Source organism: Pholcus phalangioides, unplaced genomic scaffold (assembly GCF_987345545.1).
Source record: "Pholcus phalangioides strain wild (caught in Gottingen) unplaced genomic scaffold, Ppha-v1.0 ptg000010l_1, whole genome shotgun sequence".
Taxonomy (NCBI): Eukaryota; Metazoa; Arthropoda; class Arachnida; order Araneae; family Pholcidae; genus Pholcus; species Pholcus phalangioides.
Window position 1 is genome coordinate 19,078,507 of NW_028301603.1, and position 27,171 is coordinate 19,105,677.

The window sequence follows — 27,171 nt, forward strand, 5'->3', positions numbered from 1 at the left end:
GACATCATCTGGGCTTCTGCATACCTTGGGCACATGGCATGATCTTGAAGGGGGGAAAAAAAAAGTTGTCAAAGTAGACAATGAAAAGACTATCAATCCTTTCGATCAGGGGTGCACAACCTTTTCAGTCCGCGGGTCAGATATGTGGTACACAGTAGACTCTCAACTATCCGGCCTAATGTCGCGGAAAGGTGGGCAGGGTTGGATCACGTGATATCTCCCTCTTTTTTTGAGGGACATGCAGATCGTGTCTCAGTCAACCAATATGGCGACTTCCTGCGCGACTCATGAAATAAAAAAAATCGAGATTTAAAGAAACGTAGAAAAATATTTTTTTTACCTTTTTTTAAGGGGCGCTAGGCATTTCGATTAAATCCCCCTACCCTTGAACTTCAAGTTACCCATTTGCCTGTTTCTGCTTCCAAAAATGCTTAGTTAAAGCTGTGGAATTTCTTCAATGTACTTTACGGGCCCATAATTAATTTTAAAACATCCTAAACTACATGAATATTAAAGACAATACGGAGACATTAATTTTCATGCTTGAGAAGATATAAATAAAAAGTTGAAATCAATGTATTATTGCATGAATATCAAAATCAAAAGTAGGTCCGTATAATTACTTCATATTTAATCTCCTGGGCTTCGTATATCTCTGAGCAAACTCAATATTTCAGAAATCGAGAATTCTATACAATTTTTGAAATTATTGATGTGTGGCGGAAAACCCCACCAAATTTCCGCATTTCTACAGTAAAATCGGCAATTTTAACATTGATTTCTATGGGGACCATCCTTTACCTGATCCTCAAAGTGATGCTGATGACGTCTGTTCAAAAAGCTCTCGTTACTGGGAGGATTGAAAAAGTGGCAAACCATTGTAAAGGCATATACACGTCTAAAACGCATTGCTAGGGATCCATGGTAACCAAAATAAACGTTCCGAAATCCGAAAATGATTGTTGAGGACCAGAAACCATTGTTGCCCGACAGTTTTTTTTTGCCCATTTCGGGCGTTTGCCCTGTTCTGACAAACTTTTAAAGTAGCCTATCGTTCAATTTGGGTCCCATTTGGTATATATATATACAAAATTTATCGACGATAGATCTAAAACTGTAGATTTGTATAGAGAACACACACACACACAGAAAATCAATTTTATATACATAGATTGATGATAAAGTTGCAATTTGCAGTCATTTTACGCATCCAGATTAAATTAATTGGATAATTCGAATTTCGAGTAATTCGAACTTTTTTGTTGACCCCCCTTCCGCTTCGAATTAACCAAGTTCGACTGTAGTCAGTGAATGTCCCACACCAGCAAAAATAACTAAAACTGGAAACCGCTTCTGTCAAACGAGTAAGAGAACGCGAGTGTGGTGCCAACACTCCTTCTGCCAAAAGAGAAACACTGCAGCGAGAAGAGTCAGCTAATCACGCCAATCTCTGTATTAATGGAAACCACGTGAGTTTCCAACGCACGGTATATATAATGGGATTCACACTCACCTTTACTCAGTTTCAAAGAACTCGATTCGATGGACATCTTGCGATTCTTTTGACCAGGATTTTATGGCTAGAAAAAGAAACACGGAAAATATGAATTGATATTTTCCAACGCAATTTAATTTCTCAAAGATATTGATTTCTATTTCGTTAATAAAAAAATTCATTCTCACAAAACTTTTTTCTTGTTTTGAGTAAAAGAAAAAAACATTTTTAAGAAACGAGAAAATTTTCCCTAAAACCCTTCGATATTCGTGTCCGGAAAATCCACCGCCACGCAATTCACCGACCAACAAATTTAACGAATGGAAAATTCATCCCTGGGAAAATTCACCGACAACAGTTTAACATGAATGAATGAATGAAAGAATGAGCGAGTGAGTGACTGAATGGACGAGTGAATGAAAGAATGAGCGAGTGAGTGACTGAATGGACGAGTGAATGAATGAGAGAGTTGGAAAATGAGTGGGTGAATGTGAGCTGATGAATCAGTGAGCGAAGTAATGAGCCAATGAGTGAGCTGATAAGTCAGTAAGTGAGCAAATGAGATGGAGAGTCTCTCATTATATCGCTCTCTCACTAGGTCACTTACTCTCTAGGTCACTAACTAGCTCACCAAGTCATTCACGTACTTCAAATGTGACTTCACTCATTTAGTCACCAAATCACTCAAAATGTCGCTCAATATGTCACCCGATCACTCTCTCAGTAGGTAGGTCACTCACTTGATCTCTAGATCGCTCGTTTGCTCCCTCTCCCTCGGTCGCTCGTTTTCTACCTAGGTCACTCACTCACTAGGGCGCTCACTCTGTTACACCAGGCTGTTCACTTGCTGACTGTCACACACTCAATCACCAGGTCACTCACAATGTCGCTCAATATGTCATCCGATCACTCTTCCAGTAGGTAGTTCACTCACTTGATCTCTAGGTCGCTCGCTCACTCTGTTACACACATTCTGCTACACCAGGTTGTTCACTTACCGACTAGGTCGATCACTCGGTCACACACTCAATCCCCACGTCATACACTCACTCACTAGGTCAATCATTCTGTTCACTCGCTCATTCATGAGATCGCTCAGTATACCGCTGGGTCATTCACTGGGTAACGCACTCACTCACTAGGTCACTCACTCTATCGCTAGGTCACTCACTCACTAATGCGTGATTTACCGACTCACTCACTCGGTCATTCTTCGCTTACTTATTGGTTCACTGATTCGTATCGAACTCTTGTCAGTGAATTTTTCCCAGATTTGAATGTTCCGTCGATGAATTGTTGGTCGGTGAATTTTGCGTAAACCTTCGATATTTTATTTAGATAATGGAAAAAAAAGTCATGGTAGACTTTTAGAAATCGACAAAACATAAGTCTCTAATCATTTACTAAGATGTAATCCATAATAAAAACCATAGAGAAAATCAAGAGAAATTAGTAATATACAGTACTATAAATATAATGCATCATCAAATTGTGTATGATAATAAAATAGAATAATCGCTTATGAATGATAATATAAATTCATAACCGATGAAGGGAACCGATTACCGATGTAGTTTAATAAGAGATAGATCACCGACAATGGATAACAGAAAACAATAATAATATTTATGAAGGATTATAGAAAACAGTAATCACATTTGTAAAGGATACTAGAAAACTACTCATGAAAGATTATAATAATAATAATCACTTATGAAGGAAAATGATACTAAAGACAATAATAATACTACGTGTAAAATAAAATAATGATCACTTATGAAACATAATATAAATTGATCACTTATGAAGGATGAAAGAAAAGAAAAACTATTTATGAAGAACAATAAAAATAGAGAATAATAATCATTTATGGAGGACGATAGAAAATATTAATCAAAAGTATAATAGAAAGTATTTATAATAGAAAATGATCACTTAGAAGAAAAGATGAAAAAATAATAATTTTTGAGGTATAGTAGAAAATAATAATGATTTTCGAAGGATAATACAAAAGAATGATCATTTATGAAGGATTAGGACAAAGAATAATCATTTATGAAGGATTAGGACAAAGAATAATCATTTATGAAGGATTAGGACAAATAATAATCATTTATGAAGGATTAGGACAAAGAATAATCATTTATGAAGGATTAGGACAAAGAATAATCATTACGAATCCTTAATCTCTTTATATATAAATGTGAAAGTATGTATGTTTGTCTATTCTTTATACAAATCTAACATGTTGCAGTTTTTAGACCGATCGTCGCCAAATTTTGCATATATACCAAACAGGACCAGGATTGAACCGTAGGCTACTTTAAAAGTTCGTCAGAGCTGTGAAAATGCCCGAAACGGGCAAAAAAACACCATCGGGCAACAATGGTTCCTGGGCCCCAACAGTCACTTTCGGAATGTTTACTTTGGTTACTCCCTAGCAATGCGTAACATTACAAGCACATTACATAGCAAGATATGTAACATTATATGCCTTTACAATGGCAAATCATTGTAAAAGCATACACATGCCACTTCTTTGATGCTGCCAGTATTATGTATATTAGTTTATTCCTTTATTATATGATTTTTTCAATTTTTCAATCCTCCCAGTAATTGAAGAAAACCCGGGCAGCGCAGGGTATTATAGCTAGTTTATAATAATTATTATGAATGATAATAGGAATTTATAATCATTTATTGTGGTGAATATGAATTTGTAACTACCGTATATACTCGTGTATAAGCCGACCCCCGCCCCCCCCACTTCAGGACCACCAAAACCGCAATAAAAAGCCGACCCTAAAAAATCCGTGCATTTCAGAGAAAAAAATTTCTTATATTTTCAAGCAAAATGAATAGCTTACGCAAATTTACAATAGAAAATGATTCAGACTTTTTAAGCCGTTTCTTCTGAGTCTCCAAGCTCATCGTAATCCATCATCATAGGGTGCGGCATCTTCGTTTTTATCTTCATCTGGGCTGTCATCGCCATTTTCACTTTCAAACAGGATATCATCTTCAGTTCCGTCCATCGCATTGCTGATGCAACATTTTTTGAAGGATCGGATAATAATTTCGGTGGAAACAGAATTCCACGCCTCATGTACCCACTGGCACACTAGGCCAATGTCAGGTTTCTTCAAGGCACCACTTTTTGTGGTTTCTTTATCATCGGAACTCATTGGATTCAGTCACCTATTTTTGTCAAATGGCTTGTACGTTGCATCGAGTTGATGGTTGTCTTCATGGGGAGAACGACGCGAGTAATTCGAAACTTGCGAGCACGATGCAAGGGGAGCCACCACTATAAATCTTTGCTTACTTTTCCGACACAACTCTGCCTCTTTTGAGGCAACGGAAGTAAGGTGCTTTGCATCAGTCCGGGGCTGTGAGCGGTTCTATCTATCTATCTATCATCGGAACTCATCCATTCGATCAGCAAATGCCTCAAATAATCTTTGAAAGGCTTGTTAATGCTCACATCTAAAGGCTGTAAAATCGACGTTAGCCCACCTGGTATTAAAGCCAATGATGTTTTCGATTTCTTTGCCTCGGCTTTGACATTATCGGTTCTGTGGGGTTTGAACATATCCCATACCAATAATGCCGGTTTCTCGAACACTGCTCCGGGCCTTTTGTTCCATATTTCCTGGATCCATTGTAGAATGCCTTTTTCATCCATCCAGCGCTTTTCCTGGGCTTTCACGATCATTCATGGTGGGAACTTCATGTTCGGAGGAATTTTCTTCCTTTTGAAAATCACAACTGGAGGCAATTTCTTTCCATCGGCCATGCCCGGTAGCACGACCGTAAATCGTGTTTTTTCGTACCCAGTTGTTCTAACAAAGATGGGTTTTTTTCCCGAGTTCATCAACAGTCCTATTGCTTGGAAAATCGAAAGTAACCGGGGTTTCGTCCATATTACCGATTTGTGACAGTTCAAATCCATGTCTTTTTCGCAGTTCAATTATGAACTTCTGGAAAGATTCAATTCTGCTTTCCAATTCTTCTGGGAGTTTTTGTGCGATCTTTGTTCGCTGGCGTAAGCACAGGTCGAAACGGTGCTTTCAGCCGAATGGCTGTCCTTGTCACGATTATACCTTTCAGTCTGAGGTGTAGCACCCATTCATTCAATTCCTTCTCAAGTTCAGGGAACACCGACACATCGAAGAGCCTTTTTTGTCTTCCGCATGGCTGAAATTTTCTCTTTCATTTTCCGCCCCATTCTCTCACTTGTTTCTCATTGACGTTATATGTCCGAACTGCAGCACAGTTATTATTTTCTTCGGCGAATTTGATAACTTTCAGTTTGAAAGACGCATCATACGCAAATCTTTTAGCTTTCTCCATTTTTGATCGTTGATACTTACTGATACAACACTAGATCAATGATTTTTCTGTGGGTAATCACGACACACACTTGTACTGCCTGGGAAAAAAATTACCACGTGGATTTAACCCGAAAAGTACTAACACTACTAACACAATCGCCATCTATCTATAGCTACAAAAATCACTCTGATGATTTGCAATGCCATCTATCACTACTAATTATTAGCGCCATCTATAGTTGCAAAAATTACTATTGATTGCGGGGGTCGATATTTTCTCGTCAAAAACCAAAGCCGCTTGAAAGATTAATGCACACAAAGATTAAGAACACTCTTAATGCAGCTTTGTCAAAAACTGACCCGAGTATAAGCCGCCCCCCCCCCCGCCTTTAGGAACGAATTTTACCACAAAAAAACTCGGCTTATACACGAGTATATACGGTATTTATGGAGAGAGGCTGATAGAAGTCGATTATCACTTGTGAAGAAAAACAAAAATTAATTATGGCTAATGTGTTGAAGGTAATGTAAATTGATTATCACTTAAGAACGAAAATAGTGACAGTCACAAATAAAGAAGTTTGTTTTCGATACCGGGTATAGGTCATTGTCACAAACTTTCCTGACGCAGGGAAACGGCGACGTGACCACAAAAAGAAACGTTATTACCACAAGGAGTCCGGCATCGAGAGGTTAGTGCACCAATCTCTCGGCGAATATAAAATAAAGGCAAAATTTCGAATGCTGCCGTTCGGAATCGGCAATAAACTATTGGACCCGGTCTAATTAGCTCTCTCGTGCAGAAAATGACCGTGCTGCGACAAAAATGATCAAATGGTAATCATTTATGGAAGAAAATAATAATGATTTATTAAATAAAATAGAAATTGATCCACTTATAAAAGACTAGCAAACATAGCCGGCGCTTCTCGAGTTTTCTTCAATTTCTGAGAGGATTGCAAAAAGTGACAAACCATTATAAAGGAATAAACTGCTATACATAATACTGGCAGCGTTAAAGAAAAGGCAAACCATTGTAAAGGCACATGCATATCTTAAACGCATTGTTAGGGAACCACGTCAACCGAAATAAACATTTCGGAAGTGACTGTTGTGGCCTAGGAGCCATTGTTGTTGCCCGACGGCTTTTCGCCCTGCTTTGCGAAACTTTTAAAGTAGCCTACGGTTCAATCCCGGTCCTGTTTGGTATACATGCAAAATCTGGCGACGAACGGTCTAAAACTGTAAATATGTATAAAGAACAAACATACATACATACTTTCAAATTTATATATAAGATAAATTGAAAACAATAATTTATCAAGGAAAATATAAATTGATAACTTAAAAAGGATAATTGAAAAAAAAAATATGTAGCGCAAACAGAAATTTATAATCATTTATTGCGGTTAATATGAGTATATGATTTTATAGTTATTATCATTCGTGTGATGTTAGTGTTTGATAACTAACACCATATTTCTTTTTAAATCTTTGAAAATTTTCAAAAAAATGAGATAATAAAGATATGTGTTAATACTCATGGGGCATAGCAAGCATAGCATGTATAATGGCAAATAAGTGTCTCAAAATTGTATTAAATCAGTGACTAAATAATATTTCAATGCTATTTCAACTGGAGCATAGTTTTTAGGATTTTTGATCACGTTGATGAATATGATTCCCTAAGGAACAGTAAAAGAATTTCAATGAGGAAGAATCCGGCCAATTAAAATGGAAGACAATTGATTTGTACTTCTTACCTTGAGTTGTATTAGAGAGATCACAGGCGGGATGGGACGGATGTACGTTGCAGTAAAATACGTGTACAATGTGGGACAACACAGCAGAAATAGAGAGACTCGCGAGGCAGGCCGACTCCAAACAGCAACTGAAACCGAATCATACACTGGCTGCGGGGGGAAAAAAAGGAAAGCAAAGGATGAATTCTTTATCGGTTACCGACGCTACCACTTTTAGACACCAACACCAAGGAGCCAACCTCTCTTCTCACACACGACGATCACCTACCTACCTAAAAACTGTACCACTAAAAGAAAGAACCACGCGCGCACACGTTAGACCGCGTTATACGAAATGGAGACATAGACACAGGCGTTGTAAGAAGTGTTCCTGTCGACGTCGTTCGTCGAATGAAACAAACTCACGCGCTGCCATCTCCTCGGTTCAGCTCGTTCTTGTTGAAGAGCTGCCGAGAAGAAAGAAAAAAATACATTTGCTACCTTCTCTCTCTCTCTCTTCAGAGAAGAGGAGAATGAAAAAAAAGATCTTCAGTTTCAAATCGGTCCTATGAAGCTGTTGTTTAGTTCCTTAGGTGACGTCGTTTATGATGCACGCGTCAACTCACGAAATCAGCAAAGATCTCCCAATTGTAGTATTTTTCTCCGACAGGGCTGTCTACATAATTTCGTGGGGGAAGGAGGGGGTGTTGCTCATTGTCCAAGTATTTTATGATACATTTTATACCAAAAAAGTCTTCAATAATTTTGTAATTCTATTCGAGGCACCGTTGCACCCCCCCCCTCCTCCGCCCTTCCCATTAAGACGACACTGTTTAATCTACGATCAAGATCCAAGAAGACAGTCTTTGAAGATGCATTGCCCAATTGTGCCACCATGCGATGGAAAATGTTTGTTGCGACGCTTCGATTGCCCTGATAAAATTTAACCAAAGCTATCATAGCAAATGTTGATAAATAACGTTAAGATTGAACGCGCGTGGTTTTAACCAAAGCTTCCACAGCAGCTTCCACGTGTTTAATGAACAGCTTCTTTGGTTAGAATCTCTCGCGTTCGATCGTGACGCTTTTTTTTTTATCGAGTGCTGCTGTGCAAGCTTTGGTTGAACTCGTTCGCGTTCATTAAACACGTCACGATTGAATGCGTGCGACTTCAACCAAAGCTTCCGCAGCAGCACTTGATCAAAAAAACCGTTACTATTGAACGCGTGTGATTCTAACCAAAGTTTCTATAGCAGCTGTTAGTTGAAAACGTCAGTACTGAACGCGTGTTGATTTAACTCGTCACGATTGGATGCACATTGATTAAACATGTCACTGTCGAACACATGCGATTTTAACTTAAAATTCTATAACAGCTATTGATTAAACGCATATCACGATTGAACTTTTGATTGGAGATGAAACTTGCCATAGGCACCGGAACCTAAGGGCCGAGACTGTTTGAGCTCATCCAATAAATTTTAGGAAGGAGGCTGAGCACTCCCCCCCCCCCGCAATAACTATTGATTACGCAATGCATCACTCCTTGAGTCCCGTATATACGGGACAACTGGCACCCTTCATCTCCCTCTTAATATTTTTTTTATTTCAGCGCTTTCGAAACTGGTTAATCACATTTGTACATTACGAATATGTCAAACACATTACTCCCACTATTAATCAGTAAGATGGTCATTTTAGGAGCACATGGGACCCTCGGGCAAAATAATATTCCGTGGGGCCCCTAACTGCTTGAGTCACTCACCACCCCCCATTGGCAATTGTAGGAGACTTCCAAGATAGTAACTTCATCATTTCATCAAGGTTAGTGGGATCACACCAACAATAAGAGCTTGTTTTGGGGGGGATGGGAGGAGGGATGGGTTATTCAAGAGCAGTTAAGGTAAGGATAGAACAAGGTAAGTGGAGAATTCGCTGAAGGTAACATGTCGATCTCATGAAGGCCTGCCGTTGTTTAAAGCTCCCGAAGGATCCCAACATCGAATCCTGAAGTAGCGAATGAAGGAAGAGCTCGAAGTCTTCAGTGTCAAGCAGCTTTCACATTTGAAAAAAGAAAATGTAAAAAAAAAAGGCTCTCTCTTTATCGTTTTTCCTTGTTTCTCGAAAAGCGTGATGTAGACCGAGACCTGCAAAAAATAAAAATAAAATTAAGAGAGCAAGAGAGAGAGAGAGGGGAGGAGAGATGCAAAGTTTTTTAAGTATTTATGTTATCCATTGGAACTGGTCCAAATTCGAGTTCCGCGCTAGGCGTGTAGTATATTTAGCCAAAAGCAGGTTTCACCTTCATTCCTCGGTCCAAATAGCACCTGAAATATTCATCTTGTTATTCTGTGTCAACATGAGAGTGGGGGGAGGGGCAGACAGACAAAAGGATAGTCACTAATAAGACCAAACCAGAGTTCGGATAATTGTATTCGTACAAATAAGAATACTTACGTACCGAACACGGCCGGGTTCTGACGCTTGCGTAATTTAAACGCATCGTCCCGGTTGTCGTGGCCTGCGTCGGAAAAATTTTACTCATTCCCAAAATTTACAAACAGCATAAATATGTACAGATAAGACACGTACACAATGATACACAAAAGCAAGAACATTTACGAAAAACATTAACAATAACATTACGAAAAATCCCGTACATAGAATTCTATTTCCCAAAATGAGAGGGCGGCGGGTGATGATATCCGCCAAGACAAACAATTCTTGCAATGGCAGCCAATGTAGTAACTCACTTATTCCAGGGATGCGAGCATTTACCCCTAATCAGAAGTCACCAAAATATGTTAACCTGGCTCACGCGATAAAGACCGATGGGAAAATTTTTCGTACACCGTGTTGAAGGGGGGGGGGGGTAGGGAGGAAGCAGGGCCGTCTTAAGAGTACCATGGGCCCCCGGGCCAAATGGTTTTTCTGAGGCCTTACCTGGTAAATCCTAGAAAACTTCAACCGGATCTCATTTTTGTGTGGCCCCCCGGGCCGTGCCCGGGTGGGCCCATGCGTTAAGACGGCACTGGTGGGGTCGAAATTTCTTCCTTTTTCCACAAGCTATTCGGGTGACAAATTTTTTTTTTAATTGTTACGACTTTATAATTAGTTTTATGGCTTCCTGCAAGAGATGGCGCAAAACAATTTTTGGAAAAAAACAAACAAACATTATTATTTAAAGAGCTGGACCCGATGCATTATCTGCTTTAAAAAAAAAGTTAAAAGATACGGGTTTTTTCTTTCAAATCTTTAGAACAGTGATTCCCAACGTGGGCGCCCCCTGGGGGCGATAGAAGCTGCGGGATCCTATGGGTGGGGGTCCTATACGGGATCCTATCCCTAACCCATGGGATCCTATGGGTTAGATTGCGTCGGGGGGGGGGCGATGGGAGAAAATAATTTCTGAAGACGGGAGCGATGGGACAAAAAAGGTTGGGAAACTATGTTCTAAAGCATAGTTTCCCAACCTTTTTTGTCCCACCGCCCCCTTCCTCAGAATTTTTTTTCTCCCAGCGCCCCCCAACGCTATTTCATCCCGTAGAATCCTATGCTATACCCGTAGCTTCTACCGCCCCCCAGGGGGCGTTAACGCCCACGTTGGGAATCACTGCTTTAGAAGAACAATAAAAGAAAACTCGAGATTTAAGCAACGGTGATGTGATGCGAATTACGGTTATTTAAGTATAATTTATAATATGATTTTTATAAAAATTTAATTTTTCCCGGGAATGATTACCATATAAAACAAACAAAATGCAATTAAAACCATTGCATTTTTGTGATATTTTTTTTGGGGTCTATGGGGCTAAAGGCATTTTCAGAGAAGTTTCAGTTGTACGATTTCTGCCCTTATAAGACCCTCATAAAATCCGCATGTAGGTCTTGAGTTCCGGGAATACCAATTCCCATGAAGGCTTCTTGACTCTGTTGTTGTCCGAGGCACTTGTGTGTGAGAATAGGAAACAAAAGGAGCCAATATACGAATATTGTTTGCCTCCTACACGTCAAATTACCCCAAATGTTTTTGGAGTACACATTCTAGACAAAAATTAATATAAAAAATTGAGTCGAGTGAAATATAGTAAGAAGAAAATTTTTGAAGCTATCAGGGTTCCAGGATTTTTGGGGTTCCGTCACTTTTGATTCCGCGGAATCCCAAAAATGCTCTCACGGAACACCAGCTGGAAAACCCTGACCTAGAGAGCGTGGGACCAGGTCAGTGAACGACCAAAATATTGACCAAAAGAATGTGACCAAGGAAGTGTGCAACCACGGCGAGTGATGAAAAGAGTGACTTTAGAAACAGAGGCGTATTTTCGAGTGGGGGGAAGACATATAGGGATTATGTGTCAGGGAGTGAGTGACCTAACGAGATACCTACAGTCTGTGTAAATCAAGGTGGTTAATTTAAGGGAGGAGTGATCAAGAAAATTAATTAACCAAATAAGACAAATAATAAGACAGATAACATATTTTTACTGGCTAACCAACAAACACCTCTGACATCATTCGCAGGGTCCCCAATTTCTGCTTTGCTCAGGGTTCCCCCCTCCAGGTCAAAGTCGGGCTCTGTTAGCAGTGTCTTGTCTTAATTGATACGTGCAGGGAGGGGACGAGCAGCGCCTCAATCAAATTATCATAGATGGACACAAAATATTTGTGTAAAAGACATTTGCATAAGTCCAGATACGGGCCATTGCCAATTATCGCCAAAAATGATGCTGATAGTAAGCAAAGTCGCCAACTCATAATCGCAGAAAAGTCGTCAAATGCGGAAAATGAAGCCCCACTTCAAATTGCAGTGAATTAAAAAAAACAAAAAAACTTGACAAATATGACATATTTGCAAATGTTTTTTTTTTTCCAGGCATTTGACGACTTTCCTGCGATTACGAGTAATATTTAATATTATTCTCGTTTGTAGTAATTATCCTAATGTAATGTCTGAGTTGACAAGGTAATTTCAATCGTTGATTTGAAGAATAAAAAGTCAAGTTGGCTCCGTTCGAAATACGTGAAAAAAATCAGCAGGTTTCCTGTGCCGCGCGCAACGTGTTTCGCCCAGCGCGACACGCCGTCCACTCACCAATAAGAAAAGCAGCGTGACTGTTTTCCTACAGAACAGAGCGCAATACGCCTCACGACAGCGCTTTACGTCGGGCGTGATTGGCCGACTGCTTCTGAAGGAGTCAAATGCGTCGTGCGCCGCGCGTTTTGCCGATGTTCTCTTTCACTCTTTCTTTCTCCCTCTCTCTCTCTCGTGCGTTTTCTTTCCCTTCCCTTCAAACCGGAGCATGCAGACAACAGAGTAGCTGATGCCAAGGCCATACACTATAATATAGCCGCCCTGATCAGATGCGCCACGCTAGGAAAACACAAACGCGTAGCGTGATTATGTAACACCTTGCTGCCGACGCGAAATTATACTATTCGGTTCACGCGGTGCAAAACACCTATTCCTAGGAAAACCCGGCTTTAGGCTTTGGTAGAAGATCAGATTTGTTTACTTATATTTGTTACAGACAACTAAGTGTTTACAGTGACATCTAACGAGTCTTTATATGGTAAGAAATTATCATAGGCTGAGAAAAGTGTATGTAAGTTTTATTACATTTCAGGCTGATAGAATGTCGGTTTGTTTACTTATATTTGTTACAGACAACAAACTATTTGCGAGGACATCTATTGAGTCCTTATGTGTTGAAATGTCATCATTAGTAGACTGACCATATTTTCTCGAGAAAAATACGGTAAATTCAGCTCAGAAATATGGAATATCACCAATTACCGCCAAAATTGATGCTAGAAGCACTGAGCTATAAGTAAACAAGAATACAAGTGAAAATTTTTCTTGGTCCCAGAGTTGCCAAATTGGGCTGGTTTGAAAACGGTTCGGCGGGAAATTTTTGGCTTTGGCGGGTGGCGGTTTTTCCAAAATTGTGTTCATCTCGGATTTCTCCCTATTTTTCTTTGCTTGCGAGCAAAGAAGTTTTTCTTTTTTTTCACTTTAGTCCCCACCTCATGTTGTGTTTTCTTCCTGACAAGGTAGAAGGGGTGGGGTGGGGGCATCTCATCCAACTATGGAAAGCCAGAACTTTCAACCATAATGCCTTTGCCACCCAATGATTGAAGGGACCGTAAAACAAAAACTCGGGAACTGTCCTAGGCTCTAGATGAGTGGTTTTCAACCTTCATGATACCGCGGCCAATCGGTTATAATATATCCAAAACTATAAGGGAGACTTCAGTGACGTCACGAGCTTCGCGCGGAGGCCTTCTGCTATAGAAGGTGTTGCTCCGTCCCGACGGATGGGAAACACAGTATCTAGACCACAGAAGCCTGTGAAAGAAACCGTAGCCTCCACAAGCGTGGAGTTGGCAGCATGGGCGGAGATACGGGGGGGGGCATTGCCCCCCCCAGCGTCAAAGGTGGAGTCGACTGAGCTAATGTACGGGGTGATTATAAAAAAACTATCCCGACATATGGGCCCCTAACTATCATACCATTCACAGAAACTGAATGAAATTTTGGCATAAGGTATTTTGATGTATGCGCTCAAGAATGATATGGAAAACAACAATGTCACTCTAACAGTTACGGTTACAGTGAGAAAATTTCGAAAATATCAAATGGCAACACCAAGATTTTTGTATTGGAATGTGATCTCCATTGTGAAAAACCCTAAATAGCGTTCGAACGGCAACTGTAGCATGAAAATCACCGGCGGTAGATAGGCTAAAAGTGAGGACAACCAATAAGGACAGAGAAGCAGCATAAAATAAAGCATTTTGTTGTGTTTCACAAATTTTCCACATGACCTTGTGGAGGACTAATCAGGCTGGGATCTCAGCCGAAGAAACGGTGTGACAACGAACATTAATGCTCTGGTGCACGGCAAAGTCCTTTTTACTTTTTTCTTGCCTAGCTCTGGGGATTTTCGTGCTACAGGTGCCATTCCAACGCTATTTAGTGTTTTTCAGTATGGAGATCGCATTCCAATACAAAAAACTTGGTGTTGCCATTTGATATTTTCGAAATTTTCTCACTGTAACCGTAACTGTTAGAGTGACACTGTTGTTTTCCATATCAATCTTGAGCGCATACCTCAAAATACCTTATGCCAAAATTTCATCCAGTTTCTGTGAATGGTATGATAGTTAGGGGCCCATATGTCGGGATAGTTTTTTTATAATCACCCTGTATATATGCATATATGAATTGTCATCATCATCATCTTGCCCTCCCCCCAGCAATAATGACCGTGCCTCCCCCCAGACTTCCAAGTCTATCTCCGCCTATGGCTTGCAGAGCTCAAGCCCGGGAACCAGTTCTGTCTTAATGCATAGGCCCACCCGAGCATGGCCCGGGGGCCTCAAGAGAAGAGGGGTCTCAGAAAAACAAGAGGTAGTTGTATTTTTCGGGGATTTTCCATGTAGGGAATAAGAAAAATCACTTGGCTCTCGGGCCCATGATGCTCTTAAAACGGCCCTGCCAGGAACCCAGAAGAGTTCTTAAATTTTTTGTTTACTAGACCGTGAAAAATCTGGTCTGGGACCCATACCTAATTTTTAAAATCATTGTACCAAATTTCGTTGGCACCTATGCACAATTTGAGGCAGTGTCGTCTTGACGCATGGGCCAACCCGGGCACGTCACGGAGGCCTTGAATGAATAGCGGGGGGGGGGGGGGGGGTGTTAAAAATGATATATGGTTAAGATTTGCGAGATTAAGCATGTGAATTGGTAATAAGTCGGCATTTGCAGTCTGGATAGAGGGCTGAGCAGATTCAATTTGTCCGGGGGCCCATATGATGCTTTTAAGACGGCCTAGACTTCAGGCCATATCTGGGTCGTTTTTCCAGGAGAGAGAATGTGTAGCCCAGACTTTCGCAAAATTCTAAAAAAAACATATTTTTTCACGAAAAAGTGAAAAGGGGGGGGGGGAAAGTTAGTGACTATAACAGGAAGAGAATTATAAGCCACTTTTGCAGGATAAATATCGTCAAACTGTAGCTCGTTTATTGCTTCATAGATGGCAGCACAAGTTCAAATATTTTGGGCTACTTTTGAAGAGGATTTTGGCTGGAAATTTTTTAAGGACCTGGCAACTCTGCTTGGTCCAACAGGGCTTCAGTCCAGGGAACCCTCATGGAGAAGTTTTCTGGGGGAATACTTGATGGATCACATTTGCTTTTTTTTTTCCGTTTATTATTTTAAAATTCGTCAGTAAACTGATGCTTTGAGATGTTGCTTTTCATAGCCCTCCGATAAGGTGGGATGAAATAAACGAGATATGTTGTGAAGAGAAAATGGGGAGGGTGGCCACCACAGGCAGGAGAGCCCCTCAGTAATTAAATAAAATCAAAATGCCGCTGCTGCTGCTATCTATTGACGAAAATTTAAACGCGGGTTCAATGGCTGTGGAAAAAGTTTGATTTAATATCAGACATTTATGAGACCCTGGAACTCACAATGGGCCGTAACTAGTCTGCGGCAACCGGGTCACTGCCCCGAACCGAATGGTTTACGGAAAATTCACCGACAACAATTCACTGACAACAGTCCGTCACGAAGCTACCGAGTCCGTGAACGAATGAGCGAGCGAAATATTGAGTGAGGCAGCGAATGAGCGAGCTACTGAGTCCGTGATTGAGGGGGCGAACGAGTGAGCGAGTGACTTAGTAAGTGAGTGGACGAATGACTCCGTGAGTGACTGAATGAGTGACGATTGAACGGACGAGTTTGTGGGTGAATGAGTGGGAGAGCGAGTTACTGAGTCTGTGAGTGGGCTAGTGAATGGGTGAGTGGATAAATGAGCGAGTGAGTGGGCTAGTGAATGGGTGAGTGGATAAATGAGCGAGTGAGTGGGCTAGTGAATGGGTGAGTGGATAAATGAGCGAGTGAGTGGGCTAGTGAATGGGTGAGTGGATAAATGAGCGAGTGAGTGGGCTAGTGAATGGGTGAGTGGATAAATGAACGAGTGAGTGGGCTAGTGAATGGGTGAGTGGATAAATGAGCGAGTGAGTGGGCTAGTGAATGGGTGAGTGGATAAATGAGCGAGTGGATAATGAGCATTGGATTTGTTTCACCGTGTATTTTTCCTATTATTTTATTTGCTTGTTTATTTTATTCCTTTGTATGTTTATTTGTTTGTTTGTTTTCCCCCCTCTTAGTGATGTGAGCGCCATCCTGCCATTCATTATAAATAAATAAATAGAAAAGAAGTGCTATTTTTTTTTTATTTCGCAAAACTGGTAAAAGGGAGCCTGCCGCTGTGGTGGTCGAGTGGTCATAGTGACGGACTCGCATCGCGGTTCCCAACTTGGTGGCGCAAATGCGAGCCGATCTCCCCGTTAAAAAGTCTCGCCACAGAGAGCAACAGGCCTACAAACAGTACAAATATTCAGTTACTACACATCACTCACTTCACTTCTGAGATATAGATGGCAGCACTGAAAAATCATACACAACACCAGATACGCACTAAGACTGTTAGGTACACACACTTACACTTCCGGCACAACTCGCTAGGTAGTAAATTGCCTATGGCGATAGACTTGAGTTGTGCTCGGTTTAAAAAAAAAAAAGGGAGCCTCAGCTTCTTATTGTAAAAATCTATGCTTGAGTTCAAAAGCTGTGTGAAGTTATCCCGTTTTAAACATCCAATTCTTACACATAAAACGTCGTGAGTGACAAAAATGATTTTCGAAAGCTGGCTCAAGTAACTAGAGCTTAAAAAAACGAAATAAAGGAATAGCACTTCTTCTTGGGAAATTTTAGAGGGGATATAATTTTCGGCAAACTGTTCATTACGTGTTTATTTGGTAACTTTCATTTAAAACATACAGTACTTAATTAATAATTTTCGACCTAATTTTCACTACTTACATATTTATAATTGAAGTTGTTTCTCGCTCGCTTTGGGCTCGGTAGCTCGCTAGCCCACCCACTCACCGGCTCAATCACACGAACACTCACTTACTCGCCCACTCTCCCACTCACTCCCTCACGGACTTGGTAACTCGCTCGCCCACTCATTTGCCCACCCACTCGCCGGTTCACTCACTCGCCCACTCTCACGAACACTCACTTACTCACCCACTCACCCATTCGCTTGCTCCCTCACTCACCTGCTCGTTCATCCTCTCACGGACTCATTAGCTTACTTGATCACGCGCTCATTCACTCGCTCCCTCCCTCTCCTACTCAAGGACTCAGTAGCTCGCTCACCCACCCACTCATCCAACCACTCGCCCACTCACTCGTTCCGTCACTCACCCAGCACTCGCCCACTCACCCAGCACTCGCCCACTCACCCACTCACGGACTCGGTAGCTCGTTCTCCCACTCATTCGCTCACTCGCCTGCTCACCCACTCACTATTTCACTTGCTCACCCACTCACTATTCATTTGCTCACGGACTCAGTAGCTAGCTCGGTCACTCCCTCACACGCCCACTCGTCCACTCACCTACTCACGCGCTCACTCACTCGATAGTGCGCTCGCCGACTCACTCAATCACTCACCCACTCACTATTTTCACTTGCTCACGGACTCAGTAGCTCACTCACTCTTCCACTCGCAGATTCACTCACCTGCTCCCGGACTCAGTAGCTCGTTCGCCCACTCATGCGCTCCTTCGCTCACCCCTCACTCACCCATTCACTCAGTCACTCGCCTACCCAGTCGGTCACTTGCCCACTCACTCGCTCCCTCACCGGAGGCGTCGACGTGAAGAAAACATTGGAAGGGCTGAAAATTGCTGATCGTCCCGTATATACGAAACTGAAGCGCGTGCGCAGGAGGAGGATGGTGCATTGGATTGTTTTTTGAAAAAATATTGGGGGGGGGGGCGCTAATGGCCTCATCCCCCAGGTTCCGGTTTCTATGTCCCTCACTCACTCGCTCACTCATTCTCTCGCCCACTCACTCCCTCACTATTTCGCTCACTCACTCGTCCACTCACTCCCTCACTATTTCGCTCACTCGCTCGCCCACTCACTCCCTCACTATTTCGCTCACTCGCTCGCACACTCGCTCACGGACTCGATAGCTTCAGTCGGTGAATTTTCCTAGCATGGAATTGCATAGCGGTGAATTGTTGTCGGTGAATTTTCCGGACACGGATCCGAATGGGGCCTAACAAAAAATGTACACTTATTTTACATAATGTTTTTCTATTTTAAGGGACCCACAACAAAATGTCTGCCCTGGGGCACTAGAAGGTACGCTACGGCCCTGATGAGACGTATTGGTGTATAAGCAGCCATCTAGCGATGAATTCGTGAACTTGGAGTTGAATTTCTAAATATCAAAATGACGATAGGTTCTTTGTTTTGGACGTTTCCTTGTGCCCTGAAGAAATAACTGAACTTGCTATACAGTTCAGTTTGTGGGCTGTGCTCGTAGGGAATGAATGCTGAATGAAAATTTATGCTGTCGTCTGCTTTATCCTAGGACTTTTGTTTTGGACGTTTCCTCATGCCCGGAAGGAAGAACTGAACTGGCCGTTCAGTTCAGTTTGTGGGCCTCACTCGTTAGGAACTGTATTGAATGTTGTCGTCTGCTTTATTCTAGGTTCTTTGTTTTGGACGTTTCCTTATGCCCCGAAAAACGAACTGAACTTGCCATTCAGTTCGGTTTCTGGGTTTCACTCGGAGGAACGGTACTGAATGAAAATTTCTGCTTCTCGACCCTAATTTTGTTATCACCGCTTGAGTCGTCTTTAATTTCTAACCTAGATGGCAGCACAATCAAACTTTGCTGTCACAAGGACAGAGTGGAATCAGAAAAATTAGAAATACATTTGAATTTTTTCCAGAATTTGCTACGCAGGGTCTCAGAAAAATCGCTTTGTCCAGGGATCCCCGTGATTGTCCTAATATTAGGCTAAGACTAGACGGTCCTGCGGTCGATTCAAGAACTAGTGGTGGAAAATGTCTTGGAGTTGACGGTAGATGAAGTGATGGATCTCTTGCACTCACCAATAAGAGTTTATGGAAGGTATCTTATCTGGTTTCATCATCTCATATTGGTTTTAAAACGTTGTAAGGCCGGAACTACACTGTAAAAGTTTTATAAAAAAATTTTTTTATAAAACTTGACAAATGCAACCAGTAAGCTGATCACTCAAATATAACCAATAAACTTATCGGTTGCGTTTGTTGTTTTATAAAAATTCTATTATAAAACTTTTAATGTGTAATCCCAGCCTAAGACGCGTGGTGTTTGCATTCACTCAAACTCGGTAATAACGATATCGCAAATCCAGAAAAAAAAAGGTGCCGTTGCAACCGAGGTTGACGTTCTCCGAGACATTTAAATCATGAAAAGCACAATCTGGTGCAATGCAATGCTATAGCCTAGGTCGGTAACATACTCGCCTAAAGTACCGAAGGATGTTTAGAGTTGTCGCGAGTGTGATTACCCGGTTCGTCCTGAATTTTCCGTCGATGAATTGTTGGTCTGTTAATTTTTCCAGCATGGCGGTGAATTGTTGTCGGTGAATTGCATGGCGGTAAATTTTCCGTAAACTCATTTCCCTCGAGCAATGCATAGGAAATTGATATCGTAAATGCGCAGGGCCGGATTAACCATTAAAGCGCGTGCTTAGAGCATTAGGAGAAAAGGGGGCACCACAAAAAATTATCCAATAGTACAGTCGGATTCCGTTATAACGAACTCCAAGATATTGGGGAAATCACTTCGTTATAACGAAAAGGAATTCCAGATGTTTACAGTGTTCCTATGTAAACTTATATGGGGGGAATTAAAAAGTTTTCGTTAAAACGAGATTTTCGCTTTAACGGTATTAGTTAAAATGGGAAAATCGACTCTGCATTAAAAAAAAAACTGTCTTCAAAACCATCCGGTAGAAATCCTAAAAGAACACGTGATTCTACAGTTGAAGATCTTTATCGAAAGGTTGACCACAGGACTGCAATCAAGGGAGGGTGGGGGGGTTTGATGCCCCGGGCATTGAACAAGGAAAGGTGCTGAGTTTACTCTTCTTCCGTCGAAAATTTATGGGGGAGGGGTACGCCAAAATGGATACAGGTCATGAAGTAACAGAGCAAATTTCCGTCTTTGTTGCGGCCCTGAAGGTGACACAGAGAAACTGTTAATTGCGAACAAGAACTCGCGTTGATGCTAAGTTTTTTGGGTTGAGATTTCGCTGTATTTGAACGAAGTAAACCCATAGTCATCTCAACAGCATCATAGACCCCCCTCCAGGTAAAACGAATTTTTCCGACCCCCCCCCCCCTCAAAAAAATCTGTTGCTTACCAATTTACATACTTATTGTCGAAAATTTCTAAAATCTGAACAGATGTAATTGTTGTCATGAGGTTCTGGGTCATGAGTTATGGTTAAAAGTGAAGGGAACGGGGGGAGGAACCAAAATCACTTGAGTGCTCAGGCCCTTCATATGGGTTACTCCGACCCTGTAAATCAGAACCTCCCAGAGATAGAAGGCCTCCGCAGTATGCTTGTGACGTCAGAAAGTAGTCCATTTCTCCCTCAGAATATTCAGGGATAAGAAATTCCCTGCTCGTGCCAGTACCATCGTTGTATTGGGGCCCGAGTGGCGCCGTGGTAAGATGCTCGTCTTCCACTATGAAGGTTACCATCAAGGCACATGGGTTCGAATCCGGGCATAGAATGTTAGAAGCAAGTTCTTTACCTATCGAGCCTAGGGCGACCACCGATGGATGGAACCTTCATTTCCCACCCAACTCCTCTGGTTGGAAATTGCCGCATGGCGATATATGACCGGAGTTGGTGTGCGGTAAAGTAGTATCATCGTTGTGAGGGAAAGAAATGATCGTGCTCAGAATTGGCGATTTCTATGCCCCACGTCCAATCACTATGCAGTATTTGTGAGCCAATCAGGAAGATTCTACGCCAAAACAAGAAGAAACGAAATAGGATGCTGTGTTTCAATATATGCGGCAAACTTGCTAGGTAGTCTGAATGACGTTTATGGCAAACAGTGCAGAGGCCTTCTATCTTTAGGAGGTGCAGTGTAAACGCGGGATATTGCTAATGATGGCCAAAAAAGATGCCATAAATAGAAGTTGCCAATTACGCACCTTTATAATTCCTGAAAAACCCCTAACGGGGTGAAATGAAGCTTGTCCAAATCGCAATGAATTTAAAATGGGTTCTGCCCAAAAAAAAAATACAAAATAAAAACGATATCACAAATGCATATAAAAACGTCCTCTCCACTTGTCAATGTATTGACAAGTGGAGAGGACGTTTCTATATGCATGTGGCCATCTGGTTGGCCTTTGTCATTCACGAGCTATTAGTTGATTGTTGACGCCGTCCATGTACGGTGCCTTTCAACATATATATATACGCTCCATGGTTGAAATATTCTATCTGCTTCCATAGCTTACATGGTAGAGCACTCGTCCGGCAAGCGAGAGACCGGGGTTCGTGTCCCCGTGGGGGCAGTGATGAATTTTCTTCCTTGTAATCTTCATCTCCACAAATAACCAGTCTTTCGATGAATCTTGTATTAGTATGGATATTACAAATATTTGAAATGAAAAATATAAAAACCCTAATTATCATAATAACAAATAATTTATAAGTTGGGAAAATATTAATTTTTGTCCTTGATTTCAGTAAAGAGAAAAATGTGTAAGATTTGTTGAAAATACGGGAAAAACAACGAGACATTCTCATAAGAAGAAAAAGCTGGGATGGCCGAAATTACGGGAAAATACGGGTTACCTGACCAGTGAGAGACCGATATGCGTAGGATGAACATAATAACAGTCGAGAAAATAAGGAAAATCGCCAGTATCAGCCGAAACATCGCCAATTGTATAAAACGAAGGGCGCAGTGAGTTGGGATGTGCAGTCGAATCCCGTTATAACGAACGCCAAGAGACCGGAGGAATCACTTCGTTAAAACGAAATTTCGTTTAATGGAATTCCAGGTTACCTAGCATTGTTCCTATATAAACTTATTTGGGGGATTAGAAAAGTGTTCGTTAAAACGAGATTTTCGCTATAACGGGATTCGACTGTATTTGACGGGATGGAGGAGAGGAGAGGAGGGGAGGAAACGTTAAATATGATGAATAAGTGTGAGATGGAAATCTATATTCATAATCATAATTATTATACAATTCAACTAAGCCTTACAAACTAAGATGGCCAAAAATATGGAAAAGCATGGGAATACCCTGTAAAATGCGGGTCATAAGGTCACAGAGATGTGCGCTTAAACACTGGAAGCATTTATTAATACGTTATCGTATTAATAAACGGCTGCATATTTACGAAAATGCCCCACAAATATCTATACGTAACAAAGGGGGAATGCTTGTCGCCTACGAACGACGTTTTCGGCACACATGTTGCTAGTTCATGCGGTAAAAATTTCAAATACGGTTCTACATGCAAACATAGATCAAATACGAATTGCGATGACTAATATTTAAGTTCGAAATAAACTTTTAATATGACATTAATATACAAAGGTCGGAAACGATCTTGACACTGCGGAGCCAACAACATGATAATAACGAACGATTATCATGTTATCAGCAAATCGGTGTCATGTTAACGATACCCTTCACGCAGGTGTTCGGGAAAGCGATGCCTCTCATGAAGAAATCCGTGGCCGGCTCCAGACCCGTGAAGCACGGCGATAAAACGCTGAGCAGGATGTAACAGAAGAAGCTTATGAAGGCCACCAAGAAGCCTACCGGGATCAGAATCACGAACCACAGTATGGCCCACAGTGGATTACCGGACTTGTTCTGGACGGTATATTCGACTTGCATGATCGGCACCTGCAAGTAAGAAGCATCAATTTGTAGCTGGTTTTCATGGTAAATGCTTCGTACTTACAGTCAAATATTCACAGAAGAATTTAACGGATTATATAGTTACCAGAGAAAACAACAAAAAAACTTACGAAATATCCGACGCTTATCGCTAAAAGAACAGGCAAAAACGACGACAAGAGCCCTCCGAATCCTCCTTCGAATCAACGTCCTTTGCCTTTTTTGGGATCGACCTACTGAATAACCGGGCATTTGTATCGGCTATGACATCGGGACTGTTATCCGCAATCAATGCCGATTTGTGACTTGTGTTGCCAGGGTCACTACTAGGGAAGAGCATTGAACATTAAAGGACCGGACACACTCTGCTTCCCGTCTCGAGGAGATATCGAAGCATTCCCTAAAGATGGGTGCATCCGGAATTTTATTAATACAAATACAACGCCACAACAAGGTTTTTAAATCGATTTGTATTTAAATTCTCACATGACTATGTTTTCTGTATGCAAAAAAACAGAACAATCCCTTCCGCGAATGTTTTTGAAAACACTGAAATTTTGAAAAAACCTACGCTATTATTTAGAAATCTGTGGCACGCACGATAGAACCTCTAAGCGGCCGCATCTCTTCCGCGGGCATCACTAACTTAATCAATGAAGGAAACAAATTAGGTAAACCGAAGAAAATAATTTGGATATTATAATAAAAAAAATATATAAATTCATTGTATGAGCGTATCGTAATGTTTTCCTCACAAAAAAAAGAAAAAAAAAAGCAAGCAAGTAATGACAAAATAGTTATAATTGTTATTGACAGATGGCGTCATAAGAACATGTTTAACTTTAGCACTTTAGCAACATCTATTCGCCGAAAACGTAACTATCCTGGCAACACAAAAATTTGTTATTTAATAACATTCTCTCTTTTTGTGCAAACTAAATCGTTCATATTTTCCGAATTACTGAATTTTTAACTTTTTTGTTGCTTTTTCATCGCATTATGGATATTAATCGAGGAAAATTTCTCTAAAAATTTCCCTTGTATGTAGTTTTCATGCATCCATTAGGAAAAATGTGCTGCCATCTATCAGTGAAAAAATATGTAGCGAAATACACTTGGTAAATTATTAAACTGCATGTATAATTAAAAAATATATATATACTCTGGAAATATGAACTGAACTTGTCGTTTATTTGAATCTCTATTTTTACAGGTTCTAAATAATTCTCCTGCAAATAGAAACCATATTTCGCTTCAGAATAGTTTTTCATGGCATACAGGGCCGGACTTAATTAGGTATGAAGGGTGCGGGCGCACCAGGCCGCTAAATTTCAGGGGCCGCAATACGGGACAACAACGCTTTGATTACATTTTGACTTAAACGTTTTTAACACAAAGCGAGTAGCTTAAAATTCTGTTCAATAACTCTAAAATTCAGACATCGAGCCCTCTGGCCCATAGTTTCCACAGAATCCCTTCCCCCCGCCAAAAGAAGGATGCAGATACATCTAGTAGTGCTGGACCAAATACAGATTCGTGAGCCCCTTTCGAGGCCTGGTGCGGGCGGTTTTCCAGTCTTGAATGTCGTTGGATTTTCCACCGTGGCCCACGTCTCCTGAGACGAACCAGCTTATATCCCCACGGGTGGTAAATTTTTCTCTTAAAATTATTCAAAATTACAAGAGGGAGCCATTGATTGCCATGCATATCCAGTTGTGGCCCTGGGTAGATAATCAGTTCTCTAGCCTGACAACCACCCCTCTACACAACCTTTAAATGCCTGGGAGCACACTTTAAAATTTTTCGCTGGGCAGCGGGCACTTTTGTTCAAATTTATTGTCGAATGGCTTTCTCAAATGTTTTCTTATGACCATGAAATTGTAGTTTGATATTCATAATCGGGTGCAAATAAATTTGGAACCATGCGTGCACCAGGGGGTTCATGGTTATTGAGGAGTTGCGAAACTTCGCTTTAGAGGACCGCAAAATACTTAAGCTCGCTCCTGAAGGCATAGCTTAACCATCAAACTGATTCCTACAAATTCTCCTGTGGGAGGACCTTCGCGCTTTAATTACGAGCCGCCCTGATTAGAGGTATGCTCCCGATTAGAAAAAGTTTCCAAATAACGTGTAATACTCAGATGTGTCATTCATGTAAATAAAAAAAATTAACTTTTTATACAGTCCCGTGTGTCTCAACACCTAATCAGAAAGTTGTTGCCCCGGATCTCCCGATGCCAACGTTTGCATGCTTCAAAGCGCAATATTCACTGAGATATTCAAATTCGAAAAACGGAGAAAATTTGAGGAAAAAAAAACAGTGTTAAATGTGGGCCTTTCCACATTTTGAGCTGTTTTTTCCAAACCTTCCTCCGTTTTTGAATTCGAATATCTCAGTGAATATTGCACTTAGAAACATGATTTTTTTTTTCTCCCTGGCATCAGAAGAGGCAGAGCAACAACTTTTTGATTGCGTTTTGGGGCATCCGGGAAATGTATAAAAATATGAGGGGCATATCTGAGTATTGCACGTTATTTGGGAACTTTTTCTAAGTGGGAGTATACCTCTGTAATCAACGTATACCTTTATCATTCGCCAGCAAAATGCGTACCCCTGGTTTGCTATGCATCTTGTGTAATCCTATAGCACACAAAATGTCCGAAATACTGCAGACCAGGGGTTTTTAAACTTTTCCACCCGAGGTGCCCCTTTCCCCTATTTGATGCTTATCCGCAAACTCCACCGGCTCCCCAGGCGGTGCCTCTGACAAAGGTTGAAGGCGCAACCAGAGTGCCGCGGCCGCACAGTTTAAGAAACCCTTCTGTAGCCTACTTCCATATCTTAGAAAAAACACTAGCGGCTATTAGTCCGACATTCCCTAATGAACTCGACCAATCACAGAGTAGCGGGAGTGAGTTACTCCCGAACCGGTCGTTACTTCGTGTGGAAGACTACGGAAACTGTTCGGGGGGGGGGGGAAATTGCAATGCGCATGCGCGTTCTCGTAATGCCATATATATATATATATATTAAATCAAATTATGTATCAAATGATGTATTTTCATGACTTTAAACGCATCTCATGTTGTCAGAATTTCGTTCATATTCAAATAAAGAGAACCACATTTCAGTTACTATTAATACTACGTAATACAATTGATACAGGAACCCCCCCCCCCCGCTCTGATACGGTCACCCCTCTTTTACGGACAATTTTATTATTCCGCGATTGTTCGCACACACACACCCACAAAAGAGGGGTTTTACTGTATTTATTTATCTAGTTTTCTCACTTCTTATAACAAGAGTTAACTCTGTCCAGTTACAGTTGATTGGTTGGTTGGAGGGGGATGGGAAAACGTGTTTCATCGTAAAAACAGTTTCACTGCATTTTAAGAAGACGAAATATCTCGGGTTGACAGAAATAAATCAGATCAGATTTGACAAGATATCTTAGGATTGCCGCTGAAAGGGTTAAAAAAGTCTCTTTGGGCAGAGCAACACGGTCTGCAATATTACAAATTTATTTCATGATCATGTTTATCTTTAATATTGTAGAATCGTGTAAGCAATGCCATATTGATGGCCTTATCCTCTCGGCTGTTAGAATAATTGTTTATTCTACAGTGTATACAGGATGTTCTGTTAATGGACCGACAAACTCAGAGGGTTGTTAGTAGGCATCAAGAGGAACAAAAATTGCAATGGAGCATGGTGTCGCAAACCACGTTGAGAGGGTGAAAATCGCGAAGAAACGCATGCAGGCCTTGAATCCAGAGGAGAC

At 41.2% G+C, this 27,171-nt stretch overlaps 1 protein-coding gene across 4 annotated transcripts in view; it reads right to left on the reverse strand.

The window, feature by feature from the left end:
- LOC149081052 (protein Obscurin-like) overlaps nt 1-8,078 on the reverse strand; it is a 171,191-nt gene extending 163,113 nt beyond the window's left edge. For all 4 annotated transcript variants that reach the window (XM_089237817.1, XM_089237816.1, XM_089237815.1 and 1 more), the window contains exons 1-2: nt 7,593-8,078; nt 1,514-1,580 (exon numbers count right to left, since the gene is read on the reverse strand). In XM_089237817.1, coding sequence (XP_089093943.1) covers nt 1,514-1,550 — 37 coding nt within the window. In that variant the 5' untranslated portion in view covers nt 1,551-1,580; nt 7,593-8,078. The remainder of the gene's footprint in view (nt 1-1,513; nt 1,581-7,592) is intronic.
- Nucleotides 8,079-27,171: the final 19,093 nt, after the last annotated feature.